At 41.8% G+C, this 16,568-nt stretch overlaps 1 protein-coding gene across 2 annotated transcripts in view; it reads left to right on the forward strand.

Annotated features, from left to right (window-relative positions):
• The window catches only part of PELI2 (pellino E3 ubiquitin protein ligase family member 2), a 196,116-nt gene extending 179,590 nt beyond the window's left edge, over positions 1-16,526 (forward strand). Inside the window, exons 4-6 of one of the 2 annotated variants that reach the window (XM_047863857.1) lie at positions 408-605; positions 7,928-8,116; positions 15,869-16,526. In XM_047863857.1, the coding sequence (XP_047719813.1) occupies positions 408-605; positions 7,928-8,116; positions 15,869-16,435 (954 nt within the window). In that variant the 3' untranslated portion in view covers positions 16,436-16,526. The remainder of the gene's footprint in view (positions 1-407; positions 606-7,927; positions 8,117-15,868) is intronic. The other variant, XM_047863858.1, reaches the window with a different exon arrangement.
• The last annotated feature ends 42 nt before the right edge of the window (positions 16,527-16,568 follow it).

Below are 16,568 nucleotides of genomic sequence, written 5' to 3' on the forward strand. Positions count from 1 at the left end.
CTGTGGCTGGGCAACAGTTCCTTTGTTTCTTGGCTTTCTTTAAAATCTTGGTTTTTTCTAGCTAGAAATAGAGGGGCAGAGGGGGTGAGGGAGAGAATAATTCTCTATGAGAATAATATTTTTACCTGGTCCAAGAAATACAATCCGTTGGGGGGGCAAGACTTCATGTTTTTCTCCCAGATAAAAAATTTAGCTTTTCTCTTAATATTTAAAATCTGATGATCGGTTACTATAATATCTCACTTAAACAAGAAAAGGAACAGAACTACATTTTTTTTTTTCATTAAATTCTTACCCTCAGAGCAGAGATAATAAACGTTAAAAGGATCCTGAACGCTCATTCCATGTGAACAAAATACGGTGACATACTTTTCAAAATGAGTCATGAGTGCATTTGATTTATTTAGGTGGGCAGATCAACAGAAAGCCCTATCGACTTCGTTGTTACAGACACAATTTCGGGCAGTCAGAACAATGATGAGGCCCAGATTACACAAAGCACCATATCCAGGTTTGCCTGCAGGATCGTCTGCGACAGGAGCGAACCTTACACAGCACGGATATTCGCAGCCGGATTCGACTCTTCCAAAAACATATTTCTTGGAGTAAGTACTGTGACTAAGCCCATTGTTTCAAGAATAACACCCATTATTATCAGCTGTAACAGTTAATTGTGGCCAAAAATCTGCTTGACACGACGCCTCTAGTTACATTTGGAGATTTTAGTTTTCAGATGGTGGAGTTTTGTGAGGCTGTTATTAAAAATCTGAAAGTAATGAAGTTCCTTGATACTTGTCCCACTTGCTGTATTATAATATGTACAGTAATTACTTTTTAAAAAATGTATATTAACATTGTTCTTAATGTATTCTTAGTAGATTTAAGGGAGGTGATTTCAGAGGGAAAAATAATGGTCAGATCTACATAAATAGGGTTCAAAGGAAAAAGTGACGTTCATTCATTCAAAAAATTTTCATTGGGTATTGGCTGTGCTCCCGGTCACGTGTCACAGATGTGATATTGCAGAGAACAAAACAGATTAAGGCTTCATAAGGCCTCTCTGGCTTCATAAGGCTTCCATGTAAATCAAACCCAGAAGTTTTGGTGAATGTTCAGTTTTAATATAGTCTTGGGGTTTTTTTTAATCGGGATGTTTTTGCGAGGACAAAAACCATTCGGAATGGCCTAAACAATAATAAAAATGTATTATTTCATGTAACAAGGAGTGCCAGGGAAGACAGTTCCAGGGTTGATTGCTTCAGTGGTTCTGTGACATCCAGGGAACCAGGTTGGTTCTGTCTTGCCCCTCCCTCCCTCCCTGCGCAAATCAGGCTTCCTCAGGCAGCCTTAGGGCTGAGGGATGGCTCCTGCACTCCATGCGTCCCTCCACATAACAACTTGTAGCTGAAGAAGAGGCGGGCACAGGCAGTTTCTATCCTTATCCCTTTTTATTGTTTTGTTGTTTACTTTTTGTAGTTGAATAAATTTGACGTGTACCATTGTGTAAATGTAAGGGGTGCAGTCCTGTTACTTTGATACATTTGTATGTTGTAAAATACGTGCTGATGTAGCAATATTTACCACATTCACAACTATAGTACAATAATATGGTCTATATTCATATTATGGTGCCTTAAATCTCAATGGCTAATTTGCCGCTCATTACAAGTTGTACCCTTAAACACCATCAATCTTACCACTCTCTCCAGGTCCCTCTGCCCCCATCCATCCCTGGTAACCACTTTGCTCTGTTTTGCATAGGCTTAACTTTTTTAGATTCCACCTATAAATGATATCCTATAGTACTTATTTTCTCTGACTTGCTTAGCATAATGCGCTCAGGGTCCATCTGTGTTGTTGGCAAATGGAAGGATATCCTCCTTTCTCATGGGTAAATAATATTTTACTGTGTATATGTACAGTGTCTTTTTTTATCCATTCATTCATTGATGGGCGTTGGGGTGGTTTCCAATAATGGCTGTTGGGAATAATGAGATAAACGTGGGAGTGCATATATCTCATTGAAATCCTGTTTTCATTTCCTGTGGGTATGTGCCTACAAGTGGAAATGCTGGATCATATGGTAGTTCTATTTTTAATTTTTTGACTATTTGGGGTCTTCTGTGGTTGCACACAGAGTTTAGGATTATTGCTTCTATTTCTGTGAAGAATTCCTTTCATATTTTGATGGGGATTGTATTGACTCTGTAGATGGATTTGGGTGGTATGGCCATTTTAACATTATTCTTCTGATTCATAAACATGGGGTGCCTTTCCATTTGTGTCTTCAATTTCTTTCGGCAAACCTCAGTACAGCGTTTTGTACTTTTCATCGTATATAGATCCTTCACTTCCCTGATTAAATTTGTTCCTAAGTATTTTGTTTTTGATGCTGTTGTGAATGGGATAGTTTTCTTTTTGCCTTTTTCAGATGCTTCGTTATTTGTGTAAAGGAGTGCAACTTACTTCTGTATGTTGGTGTCCCGACACTTTACTGAAATCATTAATTCCAACAGCTTTTTGACAGATTCCTTGTGATTGTCAATAAATAAGATCATATCATCAGCAAATAGTGACAGTTTTACTTTCTTTCCAGTTTGTATGCCATTTATTTCTTTATCTTGCCTGATTGCGCTGGCCTGGACGTCTGATACTGTATTGAACAGAAATGGTAAGAGTGGGCATCCTTGTCTTGTTTCCAACCTTAGAGGATACACTTTCAGTTTTTCCCCCTTGAGTATGATGTTTAGCTGTAGGTTTGTCATATACGGCCTGTTGAGGTATGTTCTTTCTGTAGCCAACCTGTTAAGGATTTTTATTCTGAAGGGATGTTGTATTTTGTTAAATAGTTTTTCTGTGTCTATTGAATTGATCGTGTGATTTTTACCTTTCATTTTATTGATGTGATGTGTTACGTTTATTAATTTGCATCTGTTGAACCTCGCATCTCAGGTAAATTCCACTTGGTCATGGTGTCTAATCCTTTTAATGTGTTCTGGAATTTGATTTGTTCATATTTTGTTGAGAATTTTTGCATCTACATTTATCAGGGACATTGGTCTATAATTTTCTTGTGGTATCCTTATCTGGTTTTGTTATCAATGTAAGGCTGGCTTCATAGAATGAGTTTGGAAATGTTCCTTCATTCTCAATATTTTGGAAGAGTTTGAGGAGGATTGGTAGTAATTCTTTAAATGTTTGGTAGCATTCCCTAGTTGAAGCCATCTGGTGGTGGAATTTTCTTAGGATTTTTTTTTTTTTTTTTTTTTTTTTTTTTAACACTCATTCAATCTCTTTACCCATTTTCTGAGTCTTCCTGATTCAGTCTTGCTAGGATGTGTGTTTCTGGCAATGTATCCATTTCTTCTATGTTCTAGCAGTCTTTCATGATTCTCTGTATGTCTGTAATATCAGGTATAATATCTTCTCTTTTATTTCTAATTTTGAGTCTTCTCTCAAAGTCTTCTAATTTTGAGTCTTTACTGAGTTGAGCTAAAGGTTTGTCAATTTTGTTTCTCTTTTCAAAGAACCAGCTCTTAGTTTTGTTGATCTCTTCTGTTGTTTTTCTGGTCTCTATTTGATTTATTTTGCTTGGATCCATATGTCCTTTCTTCTGCTAACTTTCAGCTTGCTGTTTTTGTGTTTTTCTAGTTCCTTGAAGTGTAAAGTTAGGTTGTTCAAGACCTTTCTAATTTCATATATACATATTTATTGCTGTAAACTTCTCAGAACTGCTTTTGCTGTATCCCACAATATTTGATATATTGTGTTTTCATTTTCAATTGTCTCGAGATAATTTTTCTCCTTTTGATTTCTTCTTTGACCCAGTGGTTGTTAAATCTCCACGTTATTTGTAGATCTTCTCAGTTTCCTCTCATTGTAACTTTCTACTTTCATACCATTGTAGTCAGGGAGGATAGTTGATATGATTTCAGTCTTCTTAAACTTGCTAAAATTTGTTTTGTGGCCTATCATACCTCTCCTGGAGACCGTTCTAATGCACCTGAGAAAAATATATTCTGTGGGATAAGATGTTCTGTAAATGTCTGTCAAGTCCTTGTTCTAAAGTGTGGTTTAATTCCAGTGTTTCCTTCTGCATTTTCTGTCTGAAAAATCTATCCATTGTTGATAGTGAGGTATTGAAGTCCCCTACAATTATTACATTGTATATTTCTCTTTTAGATTTGTTATTATTTGCTTAATATAATTTGGTACTTGGATGTTGGGGATGTGTGTGTGTGTGTGTATATACATATACACACACACACACACATTACATACATACATATAATCTCCATACATACATATAATTATTATATTTTCTTGATGTACTGATCCCTTTGTGATTATGTAATGACTTTGTCTCTTATTACCCTTTTTGGCTTTAAATCTATTTTGTCTGATATAAGTATGGCTATAGCTGCCTTCTTTTGTATTCTGTTTGCTTGGAATATCATCTTCCATCCTTTAATTTTGAGCCAAACCATAGGAGACTCTTAAAAACCGAGAATAAACTGAGGGTTGATGGGGGGTGGGAGGGAGCAGAAAGTGGGTGATGGGCATTGAGGAAGCCACCTGTTGGGATGAGCACTGGGTGTTGTATAGAAACCAATTTGACAATAAATTTCATATTAATTTTTTTTTTTTAAAGCTGAGATGAATCTCCTGTAGGGCAGGAGGTTTTTGTTTTTTGTATTTTGTGGGTTTTTTTTAGATCCAACTGCCACTATATGCCTTTTGGTGAGTCAGTACATTTACATTTAGTGTGATTGTTGATATGTTGATACATTAAGTGTGATTGTTTGATACTTATTACTGCCATTTTCTCTTTTGCCTGCTGGTTATCTTGTCTCTCCATTGTTCTTTTTCCTTCTGTTTCTACCTACCTTTATACCTTGGTGGTTTTCCATGGTGCTTTTCGTTCAGTCTCCCACTCTTTTTTTAGTGTTTTGTGTCTCTCTTCTAAATTTTTGTTTTGTCGTTATCATGAGGTTTACATAAAACATCTCACAGATAAAACAGTCCTTTTTCTGCGGATGGCAATTTATCTTCAGTTGCCTATGAAGATTCTGTCCTTTTACTTTTTTCCTTTTATATTTTTGATGTCACAGATGATCTCTTTTTATGCTGTGATTTGGTTACCAAGTTGTAGTAGCTGTATTTATTTTTATTATTTATTATAGGTATTTTTAATGTCCTTTGCCTTTAACCTTTATGCTATAATTGGGAGTTAATATACTACTATAAATAGTTACAGTTTTATAATTCTGACTAACACCTTAATCAGAGTTTTGTGTATTTCTGTCTTTTCATTCCAGCTTGAAAATCTCATTTGAACACTTCTTTTAAGGCAGGTCTAGTGGTGGTGAACGCCCTCTGCTTTTGTTTGTCTGGGAAAGCTTTTAATTCTCCTTCATATCTGAAGCATAACTTTTCTGGGTGGAATATTCTTGGCTGGCAGTTTTTATCTGAGAAGTTTGATAGCCTGCTGGAGATTATTTTGTAGGTTACTGTCTTTTTTTTTTTTTCTTCCTACCCACCCCCCACCCCCCCAGCTGCCTTTAAAATTTTATCGTTGGGGGCACCTGGGTGGCTCAGTTGAGCATCCGACTTCAGCTCAGGTTATGATCTCACAGCTCTTGAGTTCGAGCCCCACGTCAGGCTCTGTGCTGACAGTGAGGAGCCTGGAGCCAGCTTCTGATTCTGTGTCTCCCTCTCTCTCTGACCCTAACCCATTCACATTCTGTCTCTGTCTCTCTCAAAAATAAATATTTTTAAAAATTTTAATTTTATCACTGACTTTTAATAGTTTTAATATAATGTGTCTTAGAGAAGATCTTGCGTTAATAAGGTGTTCTGTTAGCTTAATGTATATCCAGTTCTTTCCCCAACTTTTGGAAGTTCTCAGGAATTATTTCTTTAAATATGCTGCCTGTCCTTTTCTCCCTCTCTTCTTCTAGAAAATTCATTATTCATATATGGGCTTTTGTAATGGAGTTTGCTAGCTTTCGTAGTGTTTCTTCACTTCCTTTAAATCTTAGTTCTCTCTCCTCTTCCATCTGAAGCATTTCTCTATTCCAGCCTTCCAACTTGCTAATTCTCTCTTCCATCTGATCTGCTCTATTTCCAGTGCATTCTAATGCATTCTTCATGTCATTCATTGAGTTCTTCAAGCCCAAAATTTGTTTGGTTCTTTTTTTACAATTTTGGCATCTTTGGCAAAGTATTCCTTCTGTTTGTTAATTTTATTTCTGAGGTCATTGTATTGCCTGAGTTTTCTTGTAGCTCATTAAATTTATTCATAACAGCTGTTTTGAATTCTTTATCAGTTAGATTGTGGTATTCCATGTCTTTGGGTTCATTTGTTGGAAAATTGTCATTTTCTTTTTGTAGTACTGTATTACTATGATTTTTAATGGTATTTGATTAAAAGTGACTCTGTCCTCACATTGGAAGTAAGGAACACCCTATTTAGGCAAGGTTCTGTTTACTTTGGTTCTAACAGTTCAAGTTGGTACCTGGGAACCTTCTTTTCACTTCCCAGAAGGTGGTGCCATAGCACAAATTTTTGTTTTCTCTTGGGGGTAGGAGCTGACTTCCTCCTAAGATTGGGAGTGGCCACCAAGGGAAAAGGAATGGGGGTGCCGCAGAGTTGGAGAAGGTGTGTACTTAGCTCTTGGGGCTTTGATGTGCCCACAGCCTGGAAGGGGGATCCTCAACTTGGGATGGGGATGAAACGAGTCCCAGAAGTCCATGAGCCAGAACCCTGGGGCAAAGAGCAGGAGACCCTTCCCTGAAATTCTTTTTGCCTATTTCCCTTCTCCCACTCACTGCAGCCTTTCCTTGGAGACAACATTCGGTCCTTCCAGCTACAGAACATGCATGGGGCAGACCCCCACTTACCTCCTTCACCCTCCACCTCCTTTTTCAGAAAGGTTACACTATCCTCCTGCCTGCCCACCAGCCACTGCCTTTGCTGCCTTCTGGCTCCCCAGCAGCTCCTCTCTGCTGCCTCCTCTGTGTTTCAATGCACCCACTTTCCGGGCATAGATGTATTGATCTCTTTCAGGTGACCTGGATGCTGTACAGCCATGCTCTTTTTTGGTTACAGATGTCTGATTAGTTGTACATCTGAGGGGCAAGGAAAATGGAATGACCCATGCCACTGGGAGACTGTTTTCCCTTTGCTTTTTAGAACAAAGGACCTTTACCAGGAAGGCTCTTAAAAACCCACTTATGTCTCATTGGCCAGAGCTCAGTCCCTGGCAAGAGGGTTATCCAACTCAGAATTTACTCCTGAGTCTTGTTTGCAACAGCTATCTCTGTCACCAAGAAAGAGGAGAGAAGTCACTGTGGCACAAGCACCCAGGAGTGTTGGTCCTGCCATCACATCAGGTGGTCTTTACATTCCATCTTTGAGGATCCAAACAGTGATATTTATGAAGAGATACTAGCCACAACTTGTCAGACTAACAGTCTTAAAATTGTTGTATGTTTTTTCCTCTTTCTTCTGTATACTTCCCAGGTAATAATTGCATGTAAAGTGCTGGTAGATAAGAGGCGAAAGGATTGCACAAATAGAACTGAAGAACGTGTCTAGATTCCTGGACTCTCCCAGGCGTGAGGGCAGTGGGTAGAAAAGAATCTCTGAGGGAAGGGTCCGGGCCTCAGGTCCTTTTTTTTTTTTTAAGCTCCCAAGATGAATATAATGTATATCCAGTGATAAATCATTCATACATTTTAGCACTTTCATGTTATCAGAATAATTGCATATTTTATCCTTCTGATTATTAGCTTTAAATAGAAAATGAAAATTCATCACTTTCCTTCCTTCTGCCCGTACTGGATATTTTTAAAAGATTCTGGAATCCCTTCATTTTGAACATAATCTTAGCATGCTTTTTCTGTTCTGTGGTATGCTCTCCAGGAAAAGGCAGCAAAATGGAAAAACCCCGATGGCCACATGGACGGGCTCACTACAAATGGCGTCCTGGTGATGCATCCACGAGGGGGCTTCACTGAGGAGTCCCAGCCTGGGGTCTGGCGTGAGATCTCTGTATGTGGGGACGTGTACACCTTGCGAGAAACCAGGTCGGCCCAGCAGAGGGGAAAGCTGGTGAGTGGTCTTCACTCTGGAAAATGCACCGAACTGCAAAAGCCCAGCCTAAGGAGTGTCGTTTTTCTCCCCTGAAATTCAGAACCTTTGTAGGGGTACCAGGGCTGTGTTCCATTGACCCAGGAAAACGAGAATTCCACGGGCCCCTGAAAGTGCTAGGGAAAAAGGCTTATTGCCTTCAATGATTAAGCTTTTCCCATAGTAGAAGAAAATTACCTTTTTGTTCCTCGCCTACCTTAATAGCATATCTTTCATTATATGCTTCACCACAGAATTCTGCTTAAATTCAATAAAGAGGGGCGCCTGGGTGGCGCAGTCGGTTAAGCGTCCGACTTCAGCCAGGTCACGATCTCGCGGTCCGTGAGTTCGAGCCCCGCGTCGGGCTCTGGGCTGATGGCTCAGAGCCTGGAGCCTGTTTCCGATTCTGTGTCTCCCTCTCTCTCTGCCCCTCCCCCGTTCATGCTCTGTCTCTCTCTGTCCCAAAAATAAATAAACGTTGAAAAAAAAAATTTTTTTTAATTCAATAAAGAAAGATAAACTTATTTTCAGTGTAAAACTTTACTAATTTGGAAAAATCCTGAGCTGTCCAAGACTAGTGAAAATTATGAATTACAGAAGTATTTACTAGACTTCCTGGAACTAAAAGAGAATTAAGTTAGCTTTTTTCCTTTGAGTTCATAGTAAGAAATTAATACATAGTTCCCTATATAATTCACCAAAATCATAAAACTTTTTACTTGAAATAATGCATAGAGGGTTTTGATCTGACATGTTAATATTTTCCTATAAATATCACTACTTATCCCAAATGACCTAAAGCAGTGGGTTTTTTAACCCTTTCTTCTATGGAGAATAATTGTTAAACCCTTAAATGGGAAGCTTTGGGTTTCTGATCTTACCACGCCTGTGGGACACGGTGCCGGAAGTTTCTAAGTAAACTTTCTACTCCAGTGCCTTTAATTAATTGTTAGGTAGAAGCCAGAATACGAGAGAACAAATATTTGATTCAGAACACCTCCCTAGAAAAACATAAGAGTCATCTAGCATTTTTCAGCAAGATGACAACCAAGTATTACTAAAACGGAAAAAGAAGATGGCAGGGATGCTGTTTCGCTAGCCTGGTTGACTAGTCTCTGCTAGATGTTAGTTTGTAGGGAATCGTTACTTTTATTTCTATTTTACATCATTACTGAGCTACAAGTACAGCTTCTGCATTTTACAGAAAAGCCCAGTATTAGAACATCCTGGCTGAGTAAATATGAGAAGCGTTTTCTAAGAGAGCCCAAAGCAAATACAGTAATCTCTGTTTAAACACTTTTCAAGAGACTAGGGCACAGAATGTGAAAGCAGGTCTTCCAGATAACTTTGTTTCTGATCACTGGATAACTTTATACAAAAACTGACCTAGTAGGTTGGCTGAACTGGTTATCAGTCATTATAATGGCCACAGTAGAAGTTAGTAAATGGTTGCTGGGGGCAGGCACTACGTTAACATTTCACAGACCATAACTCATTACATCTGAGCAACTTTATTCAAAGAAGTGGGATCATGCCCATCTTATGGATGAGGAAAGTACGGCATAGGGAGGTTAATTATTGTGAAGGGTTACCAGAGTTAGAAGGTAGCAGCAGATGGGACTGAAACTCAGTCCTCCCTGACTGAGGGTCTAGACTCCAGGCCTCCACTAGGTATCAGCTTGTGGGGAGCATCACATGGCTCTCACCCGAGGTGCTTGACACCAGAGCATTTGCTTCCCTAGGAAATACAGAGCGTATGTCAGAGTCCGCGTAGGGCACATCTGTCTTCAAGGGCACATTTATAGGATGGGTTTCTTGCCTACTCTGGTGATTGTGCAGTGACCCAGCTCAGGCTGTGTGTGCCAGAGAAGGTGGCAGTGCTACTGAAAAGAAACCACTCCAAAAATAGCTTGTATTCACGAGCTGTACTAAATCTAGACTATTTTCAAAGTTAGTCCCTACAGGAGACCCTTAGATCTGCCCAACATTGTGCTGTACTGTTTGATAATGTACGATTGGCTTGGCCTACAGTAAAGGTTTCTGAGTTTCCATCAGTCTAACTTTGCACTGTGGGGATCAAAGGACCCATCCTCCCCTGCAACCCCCTCTGATTAACCAGGGGAACAGTTTGAGGTGAAAACCCACTGATTCTTCCAGCTTATGTTTCAATTTATGACTCCTTCTGTGCATGTGGCTGTTGTATTGATGTAAAGTTTCTATCAAGAGATTCGATTTAGAGAACAGTCTCTGACGGTACTCTCCATTTTCAGTTGAACACAAAAATGTGGAGAATAAAGTAATCTGCGAAAAATCCAGAACATTATAAAAGTAGCAGGTGCCTCCTGCTTTCAGTGTGGAACTAGTGCTGGTAGAAGGTTCTGTGTTAATATCCTGCTTGGCATTTAATGTGCCAACGTGTTAACAACTTCCTTGGTTTCTCATCACACCAGCTTTGTCCTTGATCACCACAACCAATTAAATGTGGGGGGAAATGCCCTTTCAGGAGCTTAACCCCCCACCCCAAATAAATAGGTGAATAGGCTTTGAACTGTATCCTATTCCTTTACCTAGTTGATAACTTTCTATCAATAGTCTTATCAATAGTTTTAATATTGCTCTATTAAGTATGAGTGTACTAGATATCTACTAGATCTCTACTAGATATATAGATCTATCAAATTATATTTAGAGTATTTAATTAAACTGTATTGGCTCTGTAAAATTTAGTAAATTCAGCAAAGTTCATTTGCTTACCTAATTTTAGGTGATCTGAAAATAACCCTAGTGTTCCGTGCAGGCTTTATGAAGTGCTTCATATTAAGTCTCTCTTAGGCATTACTCAGAGCAACCTCATGGGATCAGTGTTGTCATTCCCACTTACACATAACCAGGGATTTAAAAAGTTGATACTCAGCTTGTAAGTAGTGGGTGGGGATTTGAATTCTCTACCCTAAACTTAGCTAACTGATCAGTTTTAACTGTCTTACTTCTGAAAGGTAAGTGTCGATTCCTTGGGCTTTCTCCTTGCCTTTTTTTTTTCTTTTTTTTCTTTTTGTGGAATTTGAGAAACAAATATCTGATGAACCTATGCCTCTGCCCAGGGGTGTCTTTACCATGCTCCCTCCTACACACTGTAGTCTGGAGAAAACTACGCTTTGTTCACAGTTAAGAGAGAGCCCACAAAAAATAACAGTTATTGTTTGAGCAGCCTCCTTCCATCACTGGTTCTGAAGTCCGGTCACAGATCCGGGTGCTCATTGCCACTGTGAGGAGTGCTGCAGTCTCAAATCAACGACTTGACCTCTCTGTGCCTGGCTTCATGTGCATTTAATTGGAATAGTGCCTGTCCATACCTTAGCGGATCACAGAGAGAGCAAAGTGCAGATTGGAACAGGACTGCACAGCAGTCCATGGTTGGGTAGCTGTTCTGACAAAGCAGGGGTAGGAGCTGGGAATTCAGCAGTGAACAGGATGCCCAGGGCTCTGCCCTCCAGTTGTCCCATCTGGAGAAGGTCACAGACAATGCAACCAGTCATTAGCATATTGTATGTAATGAACACAGTCTTGTACTAGAAGGGACAGGAGGAACCTATTCTATCCTTGGAGGAGTCAAGAATGTGTGGAAAATAAAAGACCAGGGACTCAAAATTTATAAGATGTTGTTTACCAAAAACTGCTTCGTAGGAAGGAAAGACGGGGTTGTTCACCAGTGTGGCCACTACTGAACCTCAGTGTCTTAACCACATCAGAATTATTCTTTCAGATGTGGTTACATGCTTAGATAAGATGTCCCTGAGAATTACCTGTGGTCAGCACAGGAAGGGAGCCTCGTGCCAGGCTGTGAGAGGGGAGGGGACCATGCAGCACTGGGGAGGGGGGGCAGTGAGGGGGGGGAGGGAGCTGCAGCAAAATTTTTTTAAATACATAATTTATTGTCAAATTAGCTAACATACAGTGTATACAGTGTGCTCTTGGTTTGTGGGGTAGATTCCCATGATTCATCACTTACATACAATACCCAGTACTCATCCCAACAAGTGCCCTCCTCAGTGTCCATCACCCATTTCCCCCCTCCCCCATACCCCATCCACCCTGTTCTCTGTATTTAAGAGTCTCTTAATGGTTTGCCTCACTCTCTGTTTGAATCTATTTGTCCCCCTTCCATTCCCCCATAGTCTTCTGTTACGTTTCTCAAGTTCCACATGAGTGAAAACATATGATGTCTTCTTTCTCTGACTTATTTTACTTAGCATAACACCTTCCAGTTCCATCCATGTTGCTGCAAATGGCATGATTTCATTCTTTCTCGTTGCCAAGTAGTATTCCATTGTATATACAAACCACATCTTCTTTATCCATTCATCAGTTGATGGATACTTGGGCTCTTTCCATAATTTGGCTATTGTTGAAAACACTACTATAAACATTGGGTACACATGCCCCTATGCATCAGCACTCCTGTATCTTTGGATAAATTCCTAGCAGTGCTTGCTGGGTCATAGGGTAGATCTATTTTTAATGTTTTGAGGAACCTCCACACAGTTTTCCAGAGCGGCTGCACCAGTTTGTATTCCACCAACAGTGCAAGAGGGTTCCTGTTTCTCCACACCCTCGCCAGCATCTGTAGTCCTGAGTTGTTAATTTTAGCCACTCTGAGTGATGGGAGGTGGTATCTCAATGTGATTTTGATTTGTATTTCCCTGATACATGAAAAGATGCTCAACATCACTCATCATCTGTTGGCCATCTGGATGTCTTCTTTGGAAAAGTATCTATTCAGTCTTCTGCCCATTTCTTCACTGGATTATTTGTTTTTCGGATGTTGAGTTTGGTTAAGTTCTTTATAGATTTTGGATGCTAACCCTTTATCCAGTATGTCATTTGCAAATATCTTCTCCCATTCTGTCAGTTGCTTTTTACTTTTGTTGATTGTTTCCTTTGCGGTGCAGAAGATTTTTGTCTTGAGGAGAGCTCAGTAGTTCATTTTTGCTTTTGTTTCACTTGCCTTGGGAGACATGTCTAGCAAGAAATTGCTGCAGCTGAGGTCAAAGAGATTATTGCCTATTTTCTCCTCTAGGGTTTTGATGGTCTCTTGTCTCACATTTAGGTCTTTTGTCCATTCTGAGTTTATTTTTGTGCATCGTGTGAGAAAGTGGTCCAGTTTCATTTTTCTGCATACTGCTGTCCAGGTCTCCCAGTACCTTTTACTAAAGAGACTGTCTTTTTTCCATTGGATATTGTTTTTCTGCTTTGTCAAATGGCCATACATTTGTGGGTCCAATTCTGGGCTCTCTATTCCATTTGTCTATGTGTCTGTTCTTGTGCCAATACCATACTGTCTTGATGATTACAGCTTTGTAGTAGAGGCTAAAGTCCAGGATCATGATGCCTTCCACTTTGGTTTTCTTTTTCAACATAACTTTGGCCATTCAGGGTCTTTTGTGGTTCCATACAAATCTTAGCTTTGTTCTAGCTTTGAGAAGAATGTTGGTGCAATTCTGATTGGGATTTCATTGAATGTGTAGTTTGCTTTGGGTAGTATTGACATTTTAACAATATTAATTCTTCCAATCCATGAGCATGGAATGTTTTTTTTATTTCTTTGTGTCTTCCTCAACTTCCTTCATAAGTTTTGTATAGTTTTCAGCGTACAGATCTTTTACATCTTTGGTTAGGTTTATTCCTAGGTTTTTTATAAATATATGTGTTCAGTTTGGGCTTGATCCCGAGGGCAGAGAAGAGCCAGCGAAAACTTTTGAGTCAGAGAATGACAAACAGTTTCTCTGCCTGCCCTTCTCACGGCTCTTTGCCCCTGCCTTGCATGGGGGTGGCCCTGGTTCTGTCCCTGGGCCACTCTGCCCTCCCTGAGACCCTGCCTGGGCAGTCTTGTCCACTTCCCGGGGCTTCACCCCAATGCCGGTAAGTCCCGGACCGGCTTCTCTAAGCCAGCTCTTCAGTCACGCAAGCCTCCTGTGTATCGCCCCCACACGACACTCTGCTTCTGCACACCCAAAACTGAATTTCTGTCCTTTCCCCCAAATCTGCCATTTCTCCTAGATTCCCTGTGCCCGGAAAGCCTCCTCCCATGCAGACAATAAAGCCAGATCCAGAAGCGTGTCTTTCTTAATCCAGGAGCTAAGTCCTCAGTATTCAGTATCTCTGCCTGGGCTGTTGCCACGGATTGTCTTTGTTGAGGTGCACCCATCCCCTCGGCCCAGAGAGAGAACTCCCACGGTGTTCTTAACCCATCCAACCCATCCTCCACACTTCTGGAAGTGACCTTTGGGAAAGGCAGATCTGTTCTTTTATAGCCGCTTAAAACTCTGTGTTGATGCCCTCCAGGCACGGGAGGCCAGCCTGAGGCTCTCGTCCAGCCGGGCTCGGTCGCCTGTGGAATAACTGCTGCCCCCTCGTGCCGTGCTGCTGAGCCTTTGCATGCCACTTTCTGGAGAGTCTTCTAGCCCACCCACTGGGTCCTGGCAACTTTTTCAAATCTCCGCGCCAGGCAAACCCTTTTCAAAAAGCCTTTCTGACCCTCTGTCATCAAAGCGAAAGTAGCAAACGTGTACACAGTGCTTCCTGCATGCCAGTTCTCAGAACTTGGTCTGTTTCAACCCTCAAGATCCCCTTGTCCAGTTTTACGGAAGGGGCAACCTAGGCACAGGCTGCTGAAGTCACCGCCCCAGGTTGGAGCTAGTGCGTGACCGAGCCAAGGTGCAGCCCAAGGCCATGCGCTGCAAAGGCCACACTCTTAGCCTGTGTGCTGAGGTGGCCTCGCACGACAATTTCAGCGCTGTACTGACCTTCGCTGGCTCCTGGCTCTAGCGTGTCTGCCTCCCACCACTAAAGACGTGTCTTCAGGACGGGAGAGAAGCTTTATTACCCACGGGGCTCAGAGCACAGCAGGCACGTGGATGGCACTGGTTGGGCTCCCGCCCGCTGTGTCTGCCACTTCTCGTCAGGTGCCTAGCATTCCATTTTAAAATCGAAACCTAGGGGCACCTGGGTGGCTCAGTCAGTTGAGCAGCTCAGGTCATGATCACACAGTTCATGAGTTCAAGCCCCGCATGGGGTTCCCTGCTGTCAGTGCAGAGCCCCCTCCCTCTTTGCCCGTTCCCCACTTGTATACTCTCTCGCAAAAATAAACATTTAAAACGTTTGTTTTTTTTTAATGAAGGCTAACAGCGAATGCTTCTCGAAACCATAGCAATGCAGGACAGGCAGTAGGTTGTATGAAGCTGAGGGTAACCAGGCAGTGTCCGGACCACTGCGGTCATTATCGCAGGGCCCACAAGCATCTTCTGGATCACTTCTGGTCACAGCAAATCTTCACAGTCAATACTGCATGGACTGGTAGGACATCTCCTGTCCTGTGTGAGATCAAGGAAGAACAGTGTTACTTAGAGTTTCACTTTTCCTCTATAAGATTTGTGATGTTCATTAAATAACCACAGTACAGTAATTGAACATGTAAAGCTGGGTGTATGTGTGCTCTTTAGGGCTTTGTGAGTATGGCAGATCCGTGTTCCATCCAGTGTTCCAGTGAGGAAACCAGCTCCAGGAAGGGGTTACCCACCCCACCCCCCACCCCCAGTCTTGTTCTTCAGGGAGGCAGGGGGTAAGCTGCCTGCCTGTGTTTCCTTGAAAGATGATTTCTATCTTGAGAGCAAAAGAACGTTGGCGTGATTTGCTGAATTTTGCTTTTAAAAGGCATGTATGTCAAACTTGTTCTAGGTGGAGAGTGAGACCAACGTCCTGCAGGACGGCTCCCTCATTGACCTGTGCGGGGCCACCCTTCTCTGGAGAACAGCAGACGGCCTTTTCCATACTCCAACGCAGAAACACATCGAGGCGCTCCGGCAGGAGATCAATGCCGCCCGGCCACAGTGTCCCGTGGGACTCAACACCTTGGCCTTCCCCAGCATCAACAGGAAGGAGGTGGTGGAGGAGAAGCAGCCCTGGGCATACCTCAGCTGCGGCCACGTGCACGGGTACCACAACTGGGGCCACCGGAGCGACACGGAGGCCAATGAGAGAGAGTGTCCCATGTGCAGGACTGTGGGCCCCTACGTGCCTCTCTGGCTCGGCTGCGAGGCAGGGTTTTATGTAGACGCAGGACCACCAACTCATGCTTTCACCCCTTGTGGACACGTGTGCTCAGAAAAGTCTGCGAAATACTGGTCTCAGATTCCGTTGCCTCATGGAACTCACGCATTTCACGCTGCCTGCCCTTTCTGTGCTACCCAGCTGGTTGGGGAACAGAACTGCATCAAATTAATTTTCCAAGGTCCAGTTGACTGATGCCCTTGACAGCCATCTACGACTTTATTAACAAGTTACTGTGAAGATTTTGCCACTAACTCTAGATTTTACCTTTTTATAATGCTGTTTATTAAGGGGAGGGGGGGGCTGAGGCTGGTGGGGGGGGAAGGGG

This window comes from Prionailurus viverrinus, chromosome B3 (assembly GCF_022837055.1).
Source record: "Prionailurus viverrinus isolate Anna chromosome B3, UM_Priviv_1.0, whole genome shotgun sequence".
Lineage (NCBI taxonomy): Eukaryota > Metazoa > Chordata > Mammalia > Carnivora > Felidae > Prionailurus > Prionailurus viverrinus.